We start from the raw sequence: 26,196 nt of genomic DNA, 5'->3' as shown, positions 1-26,196 counted from the left end.
CTAATTTGTTACAATACAGAGAAAGAATATAATAATATCTCTCATTGCTGAGTTTTCTAGAACTTTAAATAACTGAAATTCTATAGTACATATCTCTTTATCACAGTTGTAAAAATTGACAAAGTTGGTAAAGCTAACTTTTTTAAAAAATGTTCATTTTTGAGAGAGAAAGAGTATGAACAGAGGAGGAGCAGAGAGGAAAGGAGACAGAGGATCCTAAGTGGGCTCCACATTGACAGCAAAGAGCCCAATACAGGACTTGAACTCATGAATTATGAGATCATGACCTGAGCCAAAGTCAGATGCTGAACTGACTGGACTATCCAGGTGCCCAAATAAACCTAACTTTCAAAAAAAATTGTTGAAAATATTTTTCTGTCCTGAACCAGTATGGAAAGCCATTGTACTGGGCCATGGAGTACTTTAAAATATCTAAGATACAAAGTGAAAGGTATACTGTATATTTGCATAACCCAGCAGGCCTAATGGAAGAGAGATATTATTCCAGCAATGAGAGGCCAGAGTGGAAACCAAGCTACCGATTTCTAAGAAAGAGCCTTAATACTGGGAATTGCTTACACAGGTGGTCGAAGAACTAAGAATTGAGATGGAAATTAGCAATAACAGAAATCTGGTAACACCCTTAAGGGAGAGGATTACTGGAACTCAGAAGCCAGGGCCATCCAACAGAAGGTGGCAATAAAGCAAGCCTACATGCCAGGAGCTGAGCTCAGGACAGAAAAGCAACAAGAACCACAAGACATACCTGCTGAATGAGAAACACCCAGCCTCACTTCAGATAAAGGAGTAGACAAAGGAATGGGGAGGAGAGGATTCCTTGGCTTCTCCCTCCTCCCATCCTCAAGCTATCCATTAGTATCTCTCATTAAGCCAACTCAACAGAAACAGAGGCCAAGGGAGCTGGGGAAATGTGGTACAGAGCAGGGTAGGGGAAAGGATCTTCAGGCAAATAATCAAGGCACAGTAAAATATGTGAAGGGGTAAGAACATCAATATGTTCTTACAATGATGGTAAGAACATCAATAACCAAGGCAACTTAAGAGAATTGAATGCACATATTCATATAAAATCTTGTACACAAATGTTCATAAAAGCATTATCCACAATAGCTAAAAAGTAGAAAGTACCCAAATGTCCTGCCACTGAGGAAAGGATAAACAAAATATGGTGTCTGTACAATGGAATATTATTCAGCCACAAAAAGGAACAAAGGACTGTTACATGATACAAAATTAATGATCCTTGAAAACATTATGCTAAGTGAAAGAATGTGGAAAGAAAAGGCTCCATGTTGTAGGATTCCATTTGTAGGAAATGTCTAATACAGGAAAATCCACAGAGACAGAAAAGAGATTAGGTAGTTGCCAGAGAATGCAGGGGAAAAAACATTTGACACTAACTGCTAACAGTTAGATGTTTCTGTTTAGATGATAGAAACATGATAGAAATGTTCTAGAATTAGACAGTTGATAATATTTGTACCAACTAGTAAGTATACCAAAACCACTGAAGTGTTTACTTTGAAATGGTAAATTTTATATGTGAATTATAGCTCAACTTTTAAAATGGTAAAAAAAAAATAATGAAAGAAAATAAATAAGAAGTGGGAGTATGTAATAAGCCTAAAAAATTTTAGTCAAAAGTCATTTAGTCTTCATGGTTGTTGGGCAGTGACAGTGCAACACTGTATCACTATCCAAGGGCATTGACATTTGCTGAGAAAATGTGGTATTTTCAGGTCCCTAGTTTCTAAATAATGCATCTGGGGTACTTCTGCCACTGATTTATAAGCAACTAAGGTAGCTACGTGACTTTTTTAAGAACCGGTCATGAAAGGTGGGTCCCTGGCAGTCAAAATTAAAATTAGTAAGGGTGCCTGGGTAACTCGGTTGGTTAAGCTTCTGACCTTGGCTCTGGTCATAATCTCACAGCTCATGAGTTTGAGCCCCCCATAGGGCTCTGTGCTTACAGCTTAGAGCCTGGATCCTGCTTTGGATTCTGTTTCCCTCTCTCTCTGCCCCTCCTCCACTTGTGCTCTGTCTTTCTCTCTGTCTCATTTGTCTCTCTCTCTTTCAAAATTAAATAAAGATTAAAATTTTTTAATTAAAATTAATATTTTCACAGTTTCACATGAGGGACTTCCAAGCAATAAAGATCCAAAGTTTTTCTTTTTATATTTTTTCAAGATCTATTCAAGCTTAAACATATCACTTTTTTATTAAATAAAAAAATAGTTGGACAGAGATTGAAAATGTAAAGAATACAAACTAGTAGCAGGGAAAAGACGGAAAGGATACGAGGAGAGAAGTACGTATTCAAAGCCTGACAAAATAAACAAGATAAAGCTTCAGGACTAATCAGCAAATCTCAGTTGACCCGCTTGGAGGTCTGGATAAGCAAAACAAACAGTGTTATATATCTTTTACAGATTTACTACATTTCTATAAGCCTCTGCACAATGCAAAACAATATTCAGGTATGTTATCTGTGGCATAAAAAAATCACAAATTAAATTGGAATTGCCTAAAATGTCTATCATAAGTGACAACTTCTTAGAATAACACAATTTGAACATAAAATGAATAGTTGCCTTGTGATCAAAAGACAAATACATTGATAGATGTTACCACCAGTCACACTTGAGGCCAAAATTGACTATTGAAAAACCAAAACAAAACTTCTTTAAGAAAACATCTAATTTGAAAAAAGAATAATATTAATTATGTCCCTTTGTGGTGTAAGTGGTGAGTTTCATAAAGTCACTTTAATGGATAAAATTGTGAAAATTTTAAAAGACAAATGCTGAAGAAGAACCATAAACCAAGTAATTTTACAAACATTAACTGCAAGGGAAACAGCAAAACTGAAACATAACAAAAAGTATTGTATAAGCCAAACAGCATAAATTTTTAACAGGATATTTATGAAAAAACAACACAAGGCTAGAAAATTATTTATGTCACAGAGTTCAAAATCTACCTTCTAGCATTAAGGTCCCTAACAGCAATTTCCTAAAATCCCAGGAGGTAAGGATGCTTCCCTATAAAAATAATCCCATTAGACATTATAACAAAGCTCACTGACCTAGCACAATCAGGGCAGAAGTTGGTACATATATTGAAAATATTGGTTAAAGCAGACAATGATAAAATATGCATATGCATATGTATATACACACATATACACACAAACAGTAAGAATTTTGTTTTTATTTAAAATAGAAATATAAATTTTCACCCATATTCTGATGTAAGAGTAAAGGCATTTCTTCTTAGGTCCTCTAATTAGGAATTTGTAGTAACCTTCTTATATGAACCTATACCTACAACGCGACATTTTTATTTCCAATTCCTTTTGGATCATAATAGAAAGAAAGCTAAAAGGTACACATAGAGTAATCTGCATATGAAATTGTTAGATTTATATCATTTTCTCACAGTTCGCTTGAGCATACTTAATTCAGAATCATTTTTTCCAACTTGTCCTTGCTGAGATTTTCCCAATACTTAATAATTTTCTTTGCTGTCACAGTTATAGTTCATCCCTTTATATAATGTTATATTGTAGAATTATAACGAGAAGAATTGGCATTCACAGGATTTGAATGGACTGGGAAACTGGTTCACTAATAAGTACTCAATGTAACTGGCAGGAGAAGTGCATACATGTATAGACTATAGCTTACTGCCCATGCGTGCTCAGTATCCTGGGGAAAGTTGTCGGTATCATTTACGGTGAGCCTGTCAAGCAGAAGCAAATTCAGTATGTTTGGTAAGTAGACATTAGCTAAGTAAACCTCTACTCTGTTGAAAACAAGCAATTTATCCATGAAAAATGATAAAAGGGGTGAGAGTATCAACATCAGTTTGGAAAGCTAGAGAAATTCCTAACAACTTCCTAGAGAAAGCCTTGGCTGATTAGTTATTTTAAGTTTACATATGTCAAAGTGGCCATTTCTCAGCATCGGTGCAGAATTGGTTAACAGTCCTAAAGCCTTCCACTTCTACCCCATAGCTGCCACCTTTTGCCAAAATAAACAATATCAGGAGTGCTCAGATCAGAAATTTGGTTTTTAGAAACATCACAAATCTCCAATAAGCCAAACTTATGAGAAGCCACATAACAAAACTGCATTCACAGAGAACTCCTTGAAGTTAGTAGAGATTCCAGAAAAAAACCTTCTCAACAATCAATGTAGAGAGTACCACCCTACCTAACCAACCAGTTACCCTCTGCTCCCCCTCTCCAAAAATGACAGCCTTTATGATAACTTAGAATATCAAAGAATCTGTAAAATTTCTTCTTTATATATTTTTTGCCATGGGGGTCATTAACACTATTATTCCCAAATTGTCATGATCTTCCATCCATAAACGATGATTCTGCTTCCAAGCCCTAATGACATAAGACTTGGCCAGATTACTTGGTTCACGAAATGGAAGTACAAATCACATTTGTCACTTCTCAACTGAAGCTCTGAAAGCCATAACAGGTTTCCTCATTGCTATTTCTCTCTGTCTGGAACTCAGCATGTCCCACACAGGGGCTGCTCCATCACCCTTGACACTAAGTAGAATCTGACCCTTGGGGGGCACCTGGGTGGCTCAGTCGGTTAAGCATCCGACTTCAGCTCAAGTCATGATCTCATGGTTCGTGGGTTCGAGACCCGCATCGGGGTCTGTGCTGACAGCTAGCTCAGAGCCTGAAGCTTTTTCTCAGATTCTGTATCTCCCTCTTTCTCTGACCCTCCCCTGCTCATGCTGTCTCTGTCTCTCTCTCAAAAATAAATAAAACATTAAAAAAAATTTTTTTTAAAAGAATCAAACCCTTGGGACCGAGCCACAGATGATAATTGTAGCCTTTATTGTTACAGAGCATCAAGAGTTTTTTTGTAACATGCCATATTACAGTAAAAGTGGACTAACAAATTTATTTGACTGAAAAAAAATACAAAGGAGAACTATGCCTCCCAACAATAAAAGGTTTGTAAACCAATAAATAATCACTAATTTCCAGATCAGTGTTCCCCAACTACCTGTGATTACGGATCAGTTACTTTAAAAATTTTTTTTCCAATTTATTACAGACCAAATCGTATGTAAAGTGTAATAAAATATATTATTAGAAAATCAGAAGGAGAAAGAGTTTCAAAATTTAAGGCCCAATTTTTGTATTATCATTATCAGATTCACCAGGAAAAATAATTACTCAAACTGCTATTAAAGTTTCTAAATGCATACCATCCCAATTTCTGGTAATATATCACTGCAAAACAATTACAGTGCATGGAACCACACTGGTCCACAGAGTACAGCTTAGTAGCAAACACGGCTTCAGAACATGTGGAATTAAGAAATACAAAGGCTTTTTGTAATGATGTAAACTTCTGGACAACTGTATAACTGAAAACAAAATTATAGATAAATTTTGTCCAGGAAACAGGTAAAATTCTTTAACATCCTTCCTACTCTGCAAAAATATCTATGGTTCCTTTTTTCTACAGGCATAAAAATCAGGGTGGGTTTTTTTTTTTTTTTTTTTTTTTTTATAAGTCTATCCATGATAGACATTTAGGTTATTTGAAAAGTGCCTGGCTCCCAGACTTAGTCATTTTAAATGAAATGTTTTCAGTTATAGCGAATAGAACCCAATTATTTTATATTGACATATGTAGTTTACTGCCTTTTTCTCTACTTATTATCATCTAGTGACTGGAAAGCATCTAGTTTTCTTCAATTATTTAGCAACCTGCAATAAACCTGGTTTGTCTCCAAAACTCCAAGCATATTCTAAATCGCATTTAATTTTCTAAAGAATGCATCTTTGCTGTATTGAAGATGAATCAAAGTTTTAGAAATTCATCTCCAACCTTTAAAGTAGTTTCTGGCTTGCCTAGAAATACTTTTTGGGTGGTAAGACTCCAATCTTGATGAATGTCATTATATATCCACTGTCCTGGGCTGCTGCTGCAGCTGCTTAAAAAGCTAGTTTGTAAAAAATGACTGAAAGGAAGAGAAATGATTGTTTCATTTTCTCTCAAATAAAAAAAAATATGTGTAATATATTTAAAGTGAAGTTCATTTCCAAGTTTTAAAAAAGTGGATGGCAAAAGCTAGATTTGCTTCAGTTTGGGCAAAACAGAGACTAAGTCATTTGATTCTTGCAGGAGTTAACTGCTATTTGAAATTAGTAGTAATTTCTTTAAGAAGAAAAAAAAAAAGACCATTACAAATGGGAGAGTGTTTTTTCAATATCATCAATTGATATTCCTATTGCACTCAATAAGGTAGAAAACATTTTCATATTTACAATCTAGTTAGTATATTTCACAACCCAGTTTAAGCAGGTAAGACAAGTATCATCACTTTACTCCCACTGAGCCAAAGACAGAACCATGTTTTGAGAGCTCAATTATGATTTCAAACTCTTTTTTTCTTTCCCTACCAATTCTGGGAAATTTCTTTCTTAAAGATCATTTTTATTTGACTACTCTAAGTAGTTGTACCAACCAAGTCAGTTGGCAAAAAAAAATACACCAGAACAATAAATTATTTACCAGAAATATTTTCAGTAAGCCCAGATAAAAAAACGTATAGTGTGGTACATTTCTAAAATGGTCAGAAGAAGAGACGTACATCAAAGTATGCTAAAGTATTTTGATTACAGATGTATTTTTTCATAATACAAAATTTAAACCTAGATATTCTTTAATTTTAAATTCTTCTGGAAAAACACCACAAATGTCTAGTCATTCAGATAAAAACTAAATTGAAATTTTCCTTTTCAGGTAAATATAAGTAATAGTCAATTTAACCATTAGTAGAAATAAGGTTTTTGTTGCTGGTGTCTAAAGATCTGTATTATGTTATCTTTGGGGATTGAGAGAATAGGTAAGTATAGAAAAGCAGTGTTTTAAATTATATTTACACTTTGGTGATAAAAATATAAGCAAAATTATGTTACTTTTTAAATCTTTGCCAATGGGTAAAGAAGCAATTTGGTTTTCTTAAGGTGATATTTCAAGTACATACACAGAAAGGTAGCTAACTGTGTTACATTACATGACAAAGTAAGGAATAGAATTCTAAGAACTGATCAGTGCTTTTATGGTTGGAGATTAATTCTATAGGGCCTTTTGAGTTTATTGTTTTGTCAACCCATCACCTGATAAATAGGAGTACAGTCATGAATACAGTTAAATGCTTTTTTAAATGTTCTTAAATGTTTTTTTAAAACATTTTAATATGATCAGCAAAACTACCAAAAACATTTTAATTAATCTTCATATGCATTTTTTAATAAAAAAGGTACTGTAACTGTTTAACTAATTAATATACATTTTCTTTTCCTTTTGGTTTAGTACAAATTTATATATTAGAAGACATAACAATAAAATTATCTAACCTATTTTTGAACCTGAGCAAAAGCTCAACAAAGAAAAATGACTTTCTTCTTGCTCAACTCCTCAAAAAAAAGAAAGAGAATGTAAATAGGGAAAAACAAAATATAGAATCCTTCATGTTAAAAAAATGGCATATTTAGTTCAGTTTATTTAAGGGTATATTTTCAACTATGTTGTCATTATTATCAATATTCTGTGCTCTACACAGTCATATCAAATTAATGCTCACTACTCACAGGTACATTTTTTTCCAAAGAAATATTCTTTTAAATGCATTTCTAACCCCAAATTTTGGTTCTACTCTAAATTTTCAAACTTTCTTTAAAAAGTCAAAGCTCCTTAGTGAGAAAAGTTGAGATCTTATATATACAAAGACCCTGAAACTATAACTTTGGGCAGAAAAGCTATTTTTTCAACTAGATAAGAAAATAGATCAGTCATTTAAATTTTCCCAGCACACTGTCTTTTCCTATTTTCAATCACAATTTCATTTATCTCAGCTTTCCCATCTGTCCAGTAAAAATAAAGGCTCATTGATTAAATCTGATGTTCTTTGTGCTCTTGAACACTAAATAAATGCTGTTTGATAAAAATAATTCACCAAATGCTATCCTAAAGATATGGAGAGATTTTAAATTATGTGATACACCTTCACAAAGGGTAGAGTTTTTAAAAATCAACTTGAATTATATTAAAAAAAATGTTAACAGGACATTTTTACATTAAAATAGGAAGAAGGTAATTTTTAGTTTTCTGTTTATAAAATGTTTTCTCAATTATTATACTTTTAATATATAAGCATTGAATTCTAAATAAACTTTTAAAATGCAATTATCCAAATGCACATATGGTCCAACTATATTTATAAGGCATAACTTCTAATAAATCAGCATTAGACCTTATAATAGTGCCCAAATCTAGTTCTCATATAGTTCGTTTCCCATGTTTTTGTATTTCTAAAGCTTAAACAGTGGCTTTTAATCATATATATGTGGCACTGATGCAAGTGCCAAATTTTCACTGAGGTTCTTATAGTGGTTTTGGTGTCTCCGCATAGGAATTTAATTTTAACATTCTCAGTCAATACTTCTCAATCTTATAAATGGCTGTAAAAAGAAGTAATGAAATAGAATGCCAAAAAGTGTCTTGATAATAGGTTAATGTCTAAATAATCTTTTACCAACAAACTACTATTAAAAGCAGTTGTATAGAGAAGATGGGGAAAAACCATGTTTGTGTATTAGAATAAAGTATTAAGAAGTATTTTAACAATAATTTAAGTGAAGAGTCTCTTATCTCCAAAATATATTTCATGATTATCATCAGCCAAACAAAACTAATCTGAGTCATAGGGTCTTTTGCAAAACTTTCCAAGAAGTTTTCTTTCTTTTTTTTTTTTTTTTAATGTTTTATTTATTTCTGAGAGAGAGAAAGAGAGACAGCATGAGCAGGGGAGGTCAGAGAGAGAGGGAGATACAGAATCTGAAGCAAGCTCCAGGCTCTGAGCTAGCTGTCAGCACAGAGCCCAATGCTGGGCTCAAATCCATGAACCATGAGATCATGACCTGAGCTGAAGTCAGACGCTTAACCTACTGAGCCACCCAGGCGTCCCTCCATGAAGTTTTCAATGACTCGCAAGAAACAGGCAGCTTACATAATCTAATTTGGGGAACTACAAGTTCTTAGACCTGTGCTTTCTGATAAGGGAGACAGCTAGTAGATACATGTGACTATTGAGCACTTGAAATAAGGGTGGGGCAGCTGAAAACCTGAACTCTAAATTTTTTTTAATTTTAACTGCTTTATTAAATTAAAATTTTAAAACTATTACTCAATTCAGTTACTAGAACTTTTAATTATGTTTGAAAACATTTGGGTATGTATTCTTTGAAAAAAAAAATTTATTAAAGGGGTGTCCAGGTGGCTCAGTTGGTTAAGTGCCTGATTTTGGTTCAGGTCAAGATCTCACGATCCCTGGGTTTGAGCCCCACACTGGGCTCAGTGCGGTCCGTGCAGAGCCTGCTTCAGATCTTATGTTCCCCTCTCTCTCTACCCATCTCTTGCTTGTGCTCTCTCACTCAAAATATAAATATTTTTTAAAAAGTAAGAAAAACTTTTATTAAATGTAAATATAGATCAAGTATTTACAATGAAGATATATCAAAGCTAAAAGAATACAAAAGAACAAAAAGACCTCACTAACAGATTTTATATTGATTATATTAAATAATTTTTTAATGTTTTTTTTTTTAATTTCTGAGAGAGAGAGGGAGGCAGCGTGAGCAGGGGAGGGTCATAGAGAAAGGGAGATACAGAATCTGAAGCAGGCTCCAGGCTCTGAGCTAACTGTCAGCACAGAGCTCGACATGGGGCTCAAACCCACGAACTATGAGATCATGACCTGAGCCAAGTTGGATGCTCAACCGACTGAGCCACCCAGGCGATCCTATACTAAAATATTTTGATATATGGGGTTAAATAAAATTTATCATTATTAAAATTCACTCAACTGTCCTCTACTTACTTTTTTAATATAGCTACTAAGCGTTCTGAAGGAAATTTTATCACAGTTATTTATATATAGGTCCCTCCTCCCACTAGACTGTAAGCTAGAAGCATGACTTCTAGCCCAACTATGCTTTTCATGCAGTCAATTATCTAATGAAATTAACAGTGCAAATAACAAGGCTGAGAAGGTATTTGTTAAAAAACAAAACAAAACAAAACAACCCTGACATTGTATTATTAAAAAAAGAAAACAACCAGAATTCAGGGATGAAGTTTACCCTCTAGATTAGATGTCTACTTTTATTGAGGTCTCAAAAGAAAGAATATTGGGCACTAGAGGACCCAAGAACTACAATGCCAGCTAACCAGGTACAAATGCTAGTGGAGATTTAACTTACACCACTATTTTTACCCAGATTGCTATTGATTTTGTCAGGCCTTGCTAACAAAGCTGAATAAATTTAGAGCAGTCTGCCTAGTACTATTTTTCTTATAAACTCTGTTATTTTGGTACATGATTTTACAGAACATAAAAGTTTTTCAGAAACACATGTATTACATTTCAGCATAGACACCAGTACCACATGAAAGTAAAGACTTAACAAAGTCTATGGTTCTATCTAAAGAGGCAGATACTTGTAATCCTTAGTCCTCATACAGTTAAATATATGAAATATCACAAATCTATGTTTTAAGTAAATAAATAAAACAGTAAAACTGACTTTAATTCTTTCAAAACACTTACTGAAGTCTCCAGTAAGAAAAACTCCTTCTGCTCCTGGGGCCCATTCTTTGCAGTATAAACCACCATCAGCACATCTGTGGACACCGAATGATTCATAACCTCTGGAAAACTTATCAATACCACCTTCGTTCTCTCCGATGTTGTTCAAAGTCTCATTAAACCGCTTATACCTTTAAAAAAGTGCAAAAAAAGAAAGTTAGAAAATAAAATGGTCTTCCAAGAAAGCTATCTGGAATTAAGCAAGTGCTTTACTCTTATTCACAAAAAGAAAAAAAGATATTAAAGAGGAATAATGTGAATAATTTCACTTATTGGTAGCAGTTACCTCAGAGGATAAAAATCATTCTTATCTCAAATAAATTGAAAAAATATCACATTTCTTTTATAATTTCATGAATTTTGGCACAAGGGAAAAATATGATTACTATATATTCATGAAATTTTAAAATCAGCTTTATAGCTACTTCTATGTCAAAAGAATATAATGAAGGAGGATCCCTACAGGTCTCTCTTCTAATCCCTAAGGAAATAAAAGAAAAGTAGTCAAAAACCAGCAAGATAAATAAAATTACCTTCCAACCGGTTTTGGCACACTTTTCCTTTTAAAGGGTGGATAGTAAATTGTTCCGTTTCACAACCACTCAACCATCTCTCTGAAGCATGAAAATTGCTGCAGATGATATGCAAATGAATGGTATGGCTGGCACCAATAACATGTTATTTATAAAACAGTTATTGGCCAAATTTGGCCTGTGGATTGTAGTTTGCCGAGCTCTGCCCTATAGCAACTAAGCATGGAAAGAACATACTACATCGTGTCAAACTATAAAAGCTAGTGGCCACGAGAAGAAACCGAAGATTCCTTCCCAAGCAGAACCAAAAACAGCAAATGCTTGTTCCTGACCCTCTTACAGGTCCCAAGCCCATAGGGCTATACCAAAAAAAAAAAAAAAAAAAAAAAAAAGCTACTATTTTCACTAACACCAACAAATCTAGGGAGAAGCTAGGACAAAACAGGTAAAACCGGAGAAGTAAAACACATGGTAGGTACTTTGTGTCAGAAGTGAAGGCTCCAGAACAATGAACTGAGCAATGCTAATAAGCTTCCCTGCACTTCCCCAGACCCTGAGGGGTGAGCAATAGACCTCCAGGAAGATGGCCTGAATCCAAGTAGGGGATATACAAGGAATATACAAAGCTTCAGAAACTGACTAATGAAGGACACTCCAAGTGAGCTAAACAGAAAATGAATCCTTCCAAAGATGTGGAAATTCTTACATTATTTCACACTGTATTTCAACTTAATTAAAAATGATCAAAAAAAAAAAAAGAGAGAGATGTGGGATTATATGACAAAATGAGAGAATGAGAATAAAATGAGACTGTAGAAACCTAAGGAAACAACATGAATAACAAAATCTATCATTGGAAATAATCATAATTGGTAAGAAACAAAATGTACAGTAAAAATCACAAATTATTCAATGAATAAATAATTGGAAATTTATATAATAAAATAGAAAGGAAGACAAAGAAATGGAATATATTAAGAGAATCTAAAAGATACACAAAATCGGCAAACAATGATCTAAATAAGGATACCTAGTATAAGGACTCTGAAGAACAAAATCAAATAAAATGGATGCAAAAAATATAAAGCTGGACAATTTTTCCTTAAGACTTAAATCTCCATATTAAGAAGAGCATACTGTGTTTTAAGAAAATTTGGGGGAAAAAAGCATACAAATTCACACATGAGCAACACCTCCCAATTTAAGCAATTGAAATTCAAAGGATAAACAAACAACTTTTCAGACAACCAGGTACAAAAAAGGAAGCAGAGGGAGGTTTTGGTTTTTGTTTTGTTCTATTTTGTTTTCCCCAAAGCAACATTACATAAAAGACCAGAAGATAATGCCAAGCCCACACATTTCTGAGAAGGGAAAGGAATAACCTAAGGGTAATATATGAGGCAAGTTCGTACTCAAACCTAAGGAATTCTTTAAGTATTGTCAAATTAAAAAATAATCTTAAGCTTATGACACTAATGAGCTATGGTTGAAGGGAGAAACAAAAACAAAACTAGGCAATTAAAAGATTAAACACACACACATACACACACACACACACACAGAGGAATTAATGGTCGTTGCAGCTGTGTTGCTGAACCCTGAGTCAGGAAACAGAACCATGGCGAGGTGACTGTGCAAATGTGTGAATGTGGTAACAAAAAAAGAATCTCAATGGATAAATTAAAAGTTTTATTATTTAAAAAATGAGATGAAAGGAAAAATGGAAGAAAATATTGGAGTAGTCAGACCCCTGTTTTAAGAGTAACTGGTCTTCATTACACTTTGTAATCTTTTTTTTTTTTTTAATGTTTATTTATTTTTGAGAAAGAGAAAGACAGAATATGAGCAAGGGAAGGGCAGAGAGAGAGGAAGACACAGAATCCATAGCAGGCTCCAGGCTCTGAGCTGTCAACACAGAGCCCAATGCGGACCTCAAATTCATGGACTGCAAGATCATGACCTGCGCTAAAGTCAGAGGCTTATCAGACTGAACCACCCAGGCACCCTAATCTCTTTATTTTTATTCAAGTATAATTAACATACAGTGTTATATTAGCTTCAAATGGGTAATACAATTATTCAACAATTCTATATATTACTATGTGTCTATCACAATAAATGTACTCTTAAACCCCTTTACTTTACCTATTCACCCCACCAACTACCTCTCTGGCACCCCCAGTTTTTCTCTACATTTAAGAATCTGCTTTTTATTTGTCTCTTTTCTTCCTTGTTCATATGTTTCTTGAATTCCACATAGGAGGGAAATCATATGACATTTGTCTTTCCTCAACTCAACTCATTTATTTCACTTAGCATTCTAGGTCCTGCCATGTTGTTGCAAATGGCAGGATCTCACTCTTTTGTATGGCTGAGTAATGTGTGTGTGTGTGTGTGTGTGTGTGTGTGTGTGTACATATTTAAAATGATCCACATATATCACGTCTTCTGTATCCATTCAACTATCAATGGAAATTTGGTTTGGTTCCATACCTTGGCTATTGTAAATAATGTTGTAATAAACAGAGGGGTGCATGTATCTTTTTGAATTAGTGTTTTCATTTCCCTTGGGTAAATGGTCAGGAGTAGAAATACTGGATCATATGGTAATCCTACTTTTAATTTTTTGGGGAAACCTCCATACTGTTTTCTGCAGTGGCTGTACCAGCTGCATTCCTACCAACAGTGTACAAGGGTTCCTTTTTTCCACGCCCTCACCAACACCTGTTCTTTCTTGTTTTTTTTATTTTAGCCATTCTAACTAACAGGTAGGAGTCTTTCTGACACATATGGCAGGTATCTTATTGTGGTTTTGTTTTGCATTTTCCTGATAAGTGATGTTGAGCATCTTTTCATGTGTCTGTTGGCTATCTGTATGCCATCTTTAGAAAAAATGTCCATCCAGGTCCTCCACTGCTTTTTAAATTGCATTTGTTTCTTCAGTGTTAAGTTGTATAAGTTCTTCATATATTTTAGTTATTAATCCCTTATCAGATATATCATTTGAAATTATCTTTTCTCACTCAGGAGGGTTGCCTTATTGTTTTGTTGATGGTTTCCTCTGTTGTGCAGAAGAAACTTATTTTGGTATAGTCCCAATAGTTTATGTTTTTGTTACCCTTGACTGAAAAGATATCTAGAAACATATTTCATTAGTGAATATCAAAGAAATTACTGCCTATGTTTTCTTCTAGAGATTTAAGGTTTTAGGTCTCACATTTAAGTCTTTAATCCATTTTGAGTTTATTTTTGTGGATAGTGTAGGAAAGTGGTCCAATCTGATTCTTTTGCATGTAGCTGTTCAGTTTTCCCAGCACCATTTGTTAAAGAAACTTTTCCCTAGTCTATATTCTTGCCACCTTTGTCATAGATTAATTGACCATAAAAGTGTGGGTTTACTTCTGAGCTCTGTATTCTGTTCCACTGATCTATGTCTATTTTTGTTTCAGCATCACAGTGTTTTGATTACTACAGCTTTGTAGTATATCTCAAAATCTGGGATTGTGATACCTCCAGTTTTGTTTTCCTTTTTCAGGATTGCTTTGGCTATTTGGGGTATTTGTGGTTTATACAAATTTTAGGATTATTTGTTCTAGTTCTGTGAAAAATGTTGTTGCTATTTTGACAGGGATTGCATCTGTAGATTGTTTTGGGTAGTACATTTTAACACTACTGGCTCTCCCAATCTTTTATTTTCCTTGTGTGACCTTCAATTTATTTCATCAATATATATCAATATAGTTTTCACATAGTACAGATCTTCACCATCATGGTTACGTTTATCCTTTAGGTATTTTATTTTTTTTTTTTTTGGTACAATTGTAAATAATTTAATCCCTTTGTTGGCCTTAGATGTGAACTCTAGAAAATAATAATTTTGAGTATAAAGAAGTTGCATACAAATTTCACCCATTTCTTTCAATTCACTTCAGTTTCTTTGTTTCAGATGATTTAACTTAAATTTAACACGTGTTTTTCTCATGTTTCATTATTTCTATCTATCAAGATATTTCTCTGTTCTCCTAACTACATATAAGCATATAAAAATATCTTGAATAAAGTTCTCCAAATATCAGTGACAACTTTTTTCACATGGTTTCTTTTTACTTTCTTCCTTACACTGTTCCAACTGTTTATAAGAAATGAGCACCATTTAAATGAAAACAAAGAATTTTTTTCTGAAAGTATATAATTTTTACATCATTAAAACATCTACATAATTCCATAACCTACATAATCCTACCATATTCCTTAGGAATTTTACTGGCATGCAAAACTATGTTTGTAACATTTGGGGAATTGAAATTATTTGACATCAATATTTGGAACAAAATTGAGTAGCTGAAATAGGCTTCAGCAGATGTAGAAATTAAATATCTAATGAAAGAGTATTTCAAATCAGTAATGAAAGGATCTCTCATCTAATAAAATATTGGAACCTATAAATATTTTTAAAAACTGGATCTCTGAAACCAAAATAACTTCAAGATCACAGTTATAAACATTAAATTAAAAATAAATAAAACAGTTCACAGATGTACAAATAAACATATGAAAAGATGTTCAAATTTATACATAACTAAAGAAGTACTTGGGGCGCCTGGGTGGCTTAGTAGGTTAAGCATCCGACTTTCACTTAAGTCATGATCTCGCGGTTCGTTGGTTCGAGCCCCGTGTCAGGCTCTGTGCTGACTGCCAGCTCAGAGCCTGGAGCTTGCTTCAGATTCTGTGTCTCCCTCTCTCTCTGACCCTCCCCTGCTCGCGCTGTCTCTCTCTCTCCTAGAAATAAATAAAAAAAAAAAAAACAAAAAAAAAAGTACAAATCCCAAACTTAATAATTCTAGTTTCTACCTAAAAATATCAGTAAACATGATAGTCTGTGTGAAGAGAGTACAGTGCAGGAAAAAAAGACATTCCCAAATACTATTTGGTGAGATATAAGTTAAGGGAACTATTTGGCATCACCTATGAAAATTTCAAAATCACTAAGTAATTCCACTTTTAGACATTTACCTATGGATAAAGAGAACAAGGAAGCAATGACGTCTATGGTGAACAACGATAATAATTATGGCACTAATTATAATACAAAACCATGGAAAATAACCTACCAGATCAACAATTGGGAGATTGGTTGAATAAACTGTGGGACTTCTAAACAATAAATTACACAAGAGTCATAAAGAAGAATGGGGTAGAGAGAAATGGGCTGATATGCAAAGGTGCCAAAAATGTCATGTTTAGGGAAAGAAGTTATAGAACAATATTCAGAAAAGCAGCTCTTTGCATAAAAAAAACATAGATCTAGCTATGGATGGCAGGCAGATCCATTGTCACAGGACTTGTTCCCTGACTCCAGGGGTTAGGTTCCAATGGCCTGGAGTACGGAGGGGCCTTGAGCCTTCCTAACAGCACCACAGTTACCACATTTGCTTCAATGACAGAAATATGCCACATAATCTGATCAGTGGACTGAAGTAGCCTATAGGAGTGGTAGGTATGGGTGGAATACTTTATATATGACTCCCTTTTATACTGTTAATTGAAGTATATTTGACAACAATGTTACATTGGTTTCAGGTTTACAATGTAGCGATCAGACAGGTCTATGTTTTACTATGCTTATGGTAAATGTAGCTATCATCTGTGGCCATAAAATACTATTGTACTACCACTGACTATATTGCTTATGCTGTAACCTCTATTCCCCTGATTTTTTCACTCCATAACTGGAAGCCTGTACTTCTCACTCCCCTTCACCCATTTTTCCCATCCTACTACCCATCTCTCCTCTGGAAACCACCAGTTTGTTCTCTTTATTTATCTATCTGAGTCTGCTTTTTGTTTGTGAATTTGTTTTTTTAGATTCCACATATAAAAGAAATCATATGGTATTTGTCTTTTCTTGACTTATTTCACTTAGCTAATATCCTGTAGTTTCATCTATGTGTTGTTGCAAAGGGCAAGATCTCATCCATTTTCATGACTAAGTAATATTCTAATGTATATGTGTATACACAACACTTCTTCCTTATTCATTTATCTACTGATGGACAATTAGGTTGCTTGTAGTAAATAACACTGCAATAAACATAGGGCACGTATAATTTTGAATCAGTCTTTTTGTTTTCTTTGGGTAAATATCCAGTAGTGGAATTATTAAGTTATATGGTATTTCTATTTTAATTTTTTGAGGAGCCTCCATACTGTTTTCCACAGTGGCTGAACCAATTTGCATTGCCACCAACAGCACATAAGGGTTTCTTTTTCTCCACATCCTTGTCAACACTTGTTATCTGTTTTTTTGATACTAGCCATTCTGACAGTGTAAGATGATATCTCATGGTTTTGATTTCCATTTCCCTGATGATGAGTGACATAGAGCATCTTTTCATGCGTCTGTCGGTTATCCATATGTCTTCTTTAGAAATATGTCTATTCAGGTCCTCTGCCCATTTTTTAATTATTTATCTGGGGGTTTTTGTGTTGGGCTGCCCTTCTGTATTGTATATATACCTAGCACGCAAATACACACACGTATATGCACACACATGCACATGTGCATGCACACACGTCCATGGTTTTATAAATATAAAAATTATATTCAATCTGTGCTTTGAAACAAATCAGCTTTTAACAAAATGTCATAAGCTCAGTCTCGCTGATGTCCTTACCCCAGGAAGCACAAACTGAACTGCCCACAGAAACCAGATAGGTATCACATACATGAGGAAGTATACCTCATAAGAAACACAAAAGCACAAGACTGATGAGAAAAAATTAAGTTCACCTTAGAATATGGAAAACAAAGCAGAAAGGACCTCTAGTGACTATATATCCCACTGAAAAACAAAACCTTCTATTTAGTAGCTACAGTCTATTGTTACCATGCATGATTTGCTAGACCAAATAATTGTTTGGGGACCAAAACAAAATCTGAGATATTTCTATGAACTCTCTCTAATTTAAATAATTGGCAATGTTTCAAAATTCCTTAAAACACTGGCCTGCACAAAACAAATAAACAAACACAAACTAGGTCTATAGATATAATGAGATACTATTATGCAAATTCATATTCTCAAAGTCCTGTGAGAAAATGGGGAGAGGGGGTTTTGTTTTTTGTTTTGTTTTTACTTCTTACAAATGTCATTCAGCCACCATTCTTGGTATATGAAAACTCTAATCCATACTAAACCACACAGTAGAAACATTCAATAAAATGGTCAAACAGAAAGGAGAAATAAAATTATTTTGGAAAATTACTAATTAAAAAAAGATACAAACTCTGGGGGGTTAAATAAATATGGTAATAATTTTCTTTTTAATGTGAGTCTAATATCTTAAAAACACACTTTAGATTTATTTAAGGTTTAAGTTTAAAAACTCATTCCTAAGAACTTTCATAAGATGTATACAAATGTCCCATTTACTAAAAATTCAACAGAATCAGGATTATAGCATTATATTACTTTAACTAAATATCTTGACTTCCCTCAAGGTCAGCCCTATAGCTTCTGATACAGAAATACACATTCCACTTTGAAATCACTGTGGCTCAAAACAGAAAGTGCCCGAGGATACAGCAGGCTCATCAAGCCTGTGCCCTCTCCTACTACACTCATCTCTCTTAATATTTTGCTCGAATTTATAGGATATTTAAAAACTAGGTCAAATTCTTAGTAACCAAAGAACATAAAAAAAAGTATGGCAACTAGCATTCTGTACAGATATAAAATACTATAAATATTATCAGATTTGATCTCTACATTGATGTTTTTAATGCTTTTTACAAAGGAAGAAAGGAAGGCACAGATGAATTCATAAGCTGTCCAAGGTCAAGAACATAACAAGCAACAGAGATGAAATATCATTCATCGCAAGAGGTATACTTAGTAAAAAGACAAAAATCTTAAGTTAAATGTCACATTTTCTTTTTAAAGGTAGTCCTTAAAGTTTCATTCACAAGGCTATTAATTTTTTTTAATTAAGAGAATCAGCTCAGTCTCTAGAAATAATAGAGTAGGTTAAATCCCAATCCTGTTACATACCTTGAACAAGTCACTTAACTTCCCTTTTCCTTAATTTCTTCCCCTGTTAAACTGGGGAAAGGAATCAATGAAATAGCACTGGGAGCCATCCTCACAGTAGCAAGTGCTTAGAAATTGTTGATTGCAACTTTTCTCCACCTCAATGAGCAACAATGCTGCAGGATACTTTTTAATTTATCTTTTTTTTATTTATAGCACTTATTTACATTTTAATATACGTGTTAATTATTAGCAAACATTAAGGATTTTTTCCCTAAAATTCTACAAGTGTTTGAGAATCTTCACTATTTTTTTTAATGCTATGAAAAACTACAAATATAGGCATACTAACACATAACATACACTAAGCACTCCATATGGATTTGAATGCATGGATTATGGAAAGTCCGGGGAAAAATTAAGTAGTTGGATTGGCTGGCAGGGGGAGGAGAATAGTTATTTTACAGAAGTAGCAAGAAATAAATTTAGAAAAAAAAAATCTGAAATCTTTGCTCTCCTAGAAGATAGTTCATCCTAGAACAGGATTTCTAGAAACTGCATTTCTAATTTCAGGCAGAGTTGTGAACATAGGAGATAAGTCAAGAGAGATGGATCATACCTTATCTAGAAATGTCTAGGATGTAGAATTCTTTCTGAAGTGTTTCTGAGTGGTCCTGAGACCTAAGGAACCCAGGGGAGAAACCGTTTCCCGGCTGGCTTCCTTGTCAAGATTTTAGCTTGTTTTTCACTTCCTAGAGGAGACTTGGATTAGAGGCAAGAAAAAGCACAGAAGTAAAAGCTCAAGGCATTTTTAATAGCTAAAAAGGAGGAAAATAAGGCTGAGATTTTTGAAAGAAAAAAAACAGCTTTTTGAATCAACCTTTAAGAAGACTTCAAGGTGTTTGGCAGAAACTTCCTTCTCAGGTGAAAACTATCCAGAATATGCAAGATTATCCATATATGAGACTGCAAAGCAAAGAGTTTATGTCTTTTAATTAAGGATAAAAATTCCATAGCCAAAAAACACACAATGTTTTTATTACAGAATAAAAATCTTTATTATGTGCTGATAATCCAGTTACATAAAACAAAATCATTCCCTTTACAAGACCATCAACAAAGGAAGATTGTTCCACTCATGACAGGAGAGGGCTGGGATAAGTGAGGACTGAAAGAAGAAAAGAAGGGTAGAGAAGGCTTTTAGGGAGTAGCTGGCACTGATGCTGTATTTTGAAAGAGCAGTATATTCTGAAGGCCAGAGAACTGACAGAGAAGAACATTACACATGTAAGAACTAGGAAGTCCTTGCTAATATGATGACTAATAGCTGGGTGTAGCCAGAGCAAGAGAATGGGAAGGGATCTAGGATGGAAAAGACAATTTTTGCTCGACAAAAAAAATGAAAACCCTTGAAGACTTTACAGAGGAGACAGCTGATACGATCAAACACAGGTTTTAAAGGGAACAGTTTCAAGTTTGAATTTTGGTAGGCAGAGTCCATAGGTTCATGAAATCTTTATTAAAATAGACCGAATATTAAAGGCACAGGGCTTTGTAGATGCTTCTGTTATATATACAAGGCTGATCAATGAAAAGAATTTTAAAATTGTTACTATACTGCATGTGGTTTCTTATTTTTAAATGTTGTTCCTTATTTTTTAAATGTTTAAAATGTCATTAATCAACAGATGTGTAATTTTCCAAAAACTTCCATTTAAAATCTCAGTCACACTTACTGAGTGCCTGGTGGCTCAGTTAAGTGTCTGACTCTTGATTTCAGCTGATGTCATGATCTCACAGTTCATGAGTTCAAGCCCTGCATCAGGCTCTGCCCTGACAGTGTAGAGCCTGCTTGGGATTCTGTCTCTCTCTCCCTCTGTCTCTGCCCCTTTCCTGCTCATGTGTGTGCTCTCTCTCTTTCTCTCTCTCAAAATAAATGAATTAAAGAATTTTAAAAAATAAAATCTCAGTCACACTTCTAATCTCTATCCATTTAGTGTATGCTCAACTGCATGAATCAGGAAACACTAGATGATATGTAAGTAAAGTGAGGAACAAGGAGTGCTGAAATCCATCCATTTATTCCATATGTATTACTGAACATCCACTATATATCCAGTGCTATGTCACTACAAACTAGTCACTACAGAGATGAAAGACATCACAAAGCCCATGACTTCAAGGTATTGTTTGATATGTGTATATGAAAACAATAAAGCAAAAAGCAGAGAGGGAAAGGCTTATAACCAGAAAACTGAAGTAGCTAGACTATAAATTCCACAAAGATAGGAAAAATTATGTTTTGCATAATGATGTAACCAAGAGCTAAAATACTAGCACATAGTAAGTACTCAGTTAATAAATACTTAGTGAGCACTTATTACTTGTCAGATTGTAGCTAAGCAATGGTAACAGGATGGTTAGATTTAAATTTAAGATTAGAATGATTATGCTAGGATTTGAATCCCAGTTCTACCTCTTACCAGCTATAACTAAAACTAAATTTCCTAATCTAAGAATAAATAGTAACAGAACCTACTGCATAAGGTTGCTTTGATAATCAAGTGAGATAATATACCTAAAAATGCTTAGCAAGATACCTTTGCATGAAATAAACACACAACTAGGATAATAAAGGTATTAAATGTGATGGCTGCATTTGAGGAAAAAAATCTTAAAATATAAGAGAGTTACAATGCACCATAACTGTACTATATCCCTGATTTGCTCAGTCCCACTGACCCTCCAGTCTTCCTGCACTCTTTGACTGGCTTATGGAGGCTTGTAAAGCCACTACCAGTAGAGGTCAGATTCTACAATACAGAGAAATGAACGCCTCACGGGACCAACTTTGACCAGTAAGATATGGAAGATGGGAAAGAGTCCTCACAGAAATTCTTCACCCTTCCTCCTGAAGGTCTTGTGTGACCAAACAACCAGCTCTGTAAGGAAATACATTATCTCACATAAGAAACTGATTCATCAACTTGATGCTATATCAAGATCAAACATATGGAACCACAAAAATAAATAGCAAACTGGGGGAATGTGATGACCCAATAAAGACACCAACTGCTGCCAGGAACCAACACACATTCCCCTCAGCAGTCAGCGCTATTTAAGGTGAATGCAAACCATTCTGGGCTTAGAACTGATCAAAAGTGAGTAGAAGGCAATGACTTGCCATCATCTCATTTCTACTCAAACTGATAGCATCACACATGTCTGTGGCTTTTATTCAAGTAGTTTTTCTCACTATTATAATCCTTACCAATGCCTATGTTCATGAGAATTGGGACTATATGTTAATTAAAATAATTATTTCACATATGGAATTAGCCTAAGACTATAAGTGGTATTGACCACCTACTATGTGACTGGGATGATGGCAAACCAGAAAAGACAGCCTTCAGAAATAAAAGATTAGGTTCAATTGCTAGGTCCGTTAGCAAACTGATCTTAGGTTTTTTTCTTCATTATCTCAGAATTTCAACTTTCCCATTAATAAAGCAGAAAAATAATACCATTGATATCAGGATTGTGCTTCTGTACAATTGACCTACAAACAACATGGGTCCACTTACACTGCTGACTTTTTTCAATAAATACAGTATAGTACTATAAGTGTATTTTCTCTTTCTATGACTTTCTTAACATTTTACACTAGCTTGCATTATTTTAAGGATACTGTATATAATGTATGCAAAATACATGATACATGTTAATAGACTATATTATTGATGAATCTTTCAGTAGACAGCAGGCTATTCTGGGGAGTCAAAATAGTTACACTTGGGGGAGTCAACATAGTTTTCAACTGTGCAGTGGGTTGGTGCCCCAAAACCTGCACTGTTCAAGCATCAACTGGCCAACTAACTCACCAAAAAAAAATTATTTAATAGCATGTCTCCTATTTCCTTTTTTATTTAAGAAAAAAGAAATGAAGGGATTTCTAAGTTGAAAAAAAATCAATAAAATATTGAAAAAATGAAATAGTTCTATCATGCTAATTACAATAAAATCTAAATTCATTTCCAAGCAAGCATTAAGTGTGTTATTAATTTTAACCTTTAAAAAAAATCTTATTCATTTCATACCATATCTAAAACAAAATCTAATGCACCGAGCCGATCCAATAAATACATCCTCAGATGTATTTAAGGACAAATGGTTGATCCCTTATTTTCTGATGTTATAGAATAAAAGCTATGTAAATGACAGTTTTACTCTTTCTTGACTTTAAGTTAAGTGTAATTTGGCTACTTTGGGTTTCAGATTAATAAAATAGATGTAGAAATTTACGATTTTATAGAAGTCATTAAATCTTTCTTTTGGGGAGGGAAGAATGACGTCATTCCAAAACTGTTAAAAATTAACTTTTAAAAGTTAGAGTTGGTACTATTTAAAGTAGTCTTCTAAAGGTAAACAGCAGTTGCTGTTTATTTACTGTTCTCTCCTAGTTCTGGTTCTGGGCCATAGAGGTGAAGGGTTGGGGGAAGTTACTGCTGAGATCCTCCCAATTTTAATCATACAAAACCCAAAACATGAAATGTTTTTATTCAATTAATGAAGACCTAGAAATATCTGCTTAGTGGTATTACTTAGCCTTATATAACTCCCTATTTATTTTAATAATAAAGTACTTATCTCTAGAATTCTGCATTTAGGATACTGGAAGTGACATTTAATGCCACAACTTAAAGAACCTATGATACAGCCATTAATGTAAACATATTTTCACTTCTTAACAGATTAATTAATTAGAATAAATTAACTCAATGTAGCTAGAAATTAATTTTAATCACTGTGCCTTGTCTCTTGGTCGCAGACAAATTAATAATATATTGCCCTTGCATTTTACCAAGGTATGATTAATGGTCAATATTAAAATTTCTGGGGTCTTCTTGCAATGTAAAAAGCTGACTGCCTAACTAGAAAAAAAATCATCTGAATGTAATAAATCAGCATTACTGAAGGTAAGCCCTGTGAGACGGCCCATCTGGTCAGGCCTGGAAGTGTCAAGTGTTGTCCCACACCCTTGGAGCAGCCAGCCTCTTTATCAGCCACTCTCTTTCCAGTCACGCTCTTGTTCACGTCTTTGCTACATGCTCTGCTGATTACCTTGGAAAAGGGCAATGCTGTAACTGTTCAACTGACCTTTCCGTTTATTTTCTCTCGTGTAATATGAAACATGAGCTAACACAGTCTTAGTCTACTGATTTCTAGGAAGAAATCTAACTTAATGTTTCATCCGCTCTTGGCTCAAATAACATTCTGTTCTCTGGGCAGGTTTCTCTTTTTGGAAAAAAGGATATGGTGAAGGCCACATGATTGGGTCGGTTGGGGGGGAGTGCTATAGGCCCTTTGTGAGGTAGACCATAATCTACACAATAGCTATGCTCCTGAGAACACGAGGCCGACTAATCTGCTGAGAAGCAATTCCAGTCTTCCACGTCACCACCAGAATCTTCTTTTTCATGTGATTCACTGTATCAATAAATAGATTAAAAGCAACAATGGCAATGTCTTTTCATCTCTTAATATTGAATGTCACTGTTATGCAAACACTGTCAAAAATTCTTTACTCACCAAAACAGAGAGGGAGGTTAAGGAGTCAAAAGACACAAATTCTAAATGGATTCTAAGGCATTATCCATGTGAACCTCAGAAAGATAACCACTGAAAGCTTTAGATTCCTCTTCCGTAAAATTGAAGAAGTTGAACTGAAAAGTCCCATCCAGGTCTATAAAACTGTAATCCATACTCTAATCTCCTCTGATTCCACATTGGGTCCTAATTCCAACCAAGAAAGGAAAAAATACACTTCAATACAAAGGTTATTTGGACATCTCCCACATATACCAAAAGGGTATATTTTACCTTGCACAAGAGATTGTTTAATTAAGAGTGATATAAATGGTCAAAAATAAAATCACCAGAAAATGCACATGAAAAAAAAAATTGGTTCTATTTACACTGACTAAATAAATCCACAGAGCATTTTTTTTTTCTATTTTATTTTCTAAAGACTTAAAGAGAGCAGAACTCACACTGGTGCTGATTTGAATTGGCCAGAAAATTTTATCTGGGGAGTGGGTGTACCTATCACAATGAACCTGAGTTAACCAAGTGAAGCAAATTTTGCACAAAGTACTATTTACACCCCTGATATAGGTTTCAAATTGGATGGTTATTATATCAATTGAAAGATAAAAAACTAACAAACACTAATTTTTTTACTTAAAAAACTGCCTAAGATCAGCAAGGTTAAAAACTGGTATTTGGGAAATCAACAAACCCAATCACACTCTTGGACTTATTAAATATAGCCAGATAGCCGTGAACTTTATCCTTGTGAATGTTTTTAATATTAGAGACAGGATAAATGAATCAATTTTCACTTTGACAATGGCATAGAACACATGATATTAATATATATCAAAGAATCCAAGGAGATATATATATCTCCAACAAAAAAAAAAAAATCCACATCTTTTGGGCTAAATAGCCATGAAATATCAAAGGTCTATCAAAAACTCTGACAGTTCTTTGCTTTTACTGAAGGAGACAAAGGTTTCAAAATTCTGTCAGCTACAAAACCAAAAGATCAAAGAGCTTTCACAGTGCCTTCCAACATATTGGCAAGATCTCTTTTAAGTTAAAAATCAAATTTTCTATCTATCCATCTATCTGTATATGTATATATAAATATATTGTGTGTATCATATATGCTTATATATACTTACGTATTATATATTATGCATACATATATGTATTCTACTCACAAGTACACAAATTTCTTTCTTTATATCCAATGACCTAAAACAGACTGAAGAGAATAGGACTGAAAGCATGGTACACTTTGACCAGTAGAGTGGTCTGCTGTACTGTTTATGTGTCCCAGTTTATTATTTCTC

At 34.0% G+C, this 26,196-nt stretch overlaps 1 protein-coding gene across 1 annotated transcript in view; it reads right to left on the bottom strand.

The window, feature by feature from the left end:
- Positions 1 to 26,196, bottom strand: part of GBE1 (1,4-alpha-glucan branching enzyme 1) — a 271,692-nt gene that overhangs the window by 205,368 nt on the left and 40,128 nt on the right. Inside the window, exon 2 of the mRNA XM_039253680.1 lies at positions 10,678 to 10,847. Coding sequence (XP_039109611.1) covers positions 10,678 to 10,847 — 170 coding nt within the window. The remainder of the gene's footprint in view (positions 1 to 10,677; positions 10,848 to 26,196) is intronic.

Source organism: Hyaena hyaena, unplaced genomic scaffold, assembly GCF_003009895.1.
Source record: "Hyaena hyaena isolate Hyena2069 unplaced genomic scaffold, ASM300989v1 scaffold_460, whole genome shotgun sequence".
In the NCBI taxonomy this organism is placed as follows: Eukaryota; Metazoa; Chordata; class Mammalia; order Carnivora; family Hyaenidae; genus Hyaena; species Hyaena hyaena.
Note: the sequence above shows the minus strand (reverse complement) of the source record. Positions and strands in the feature narration are given on the sequence as shown.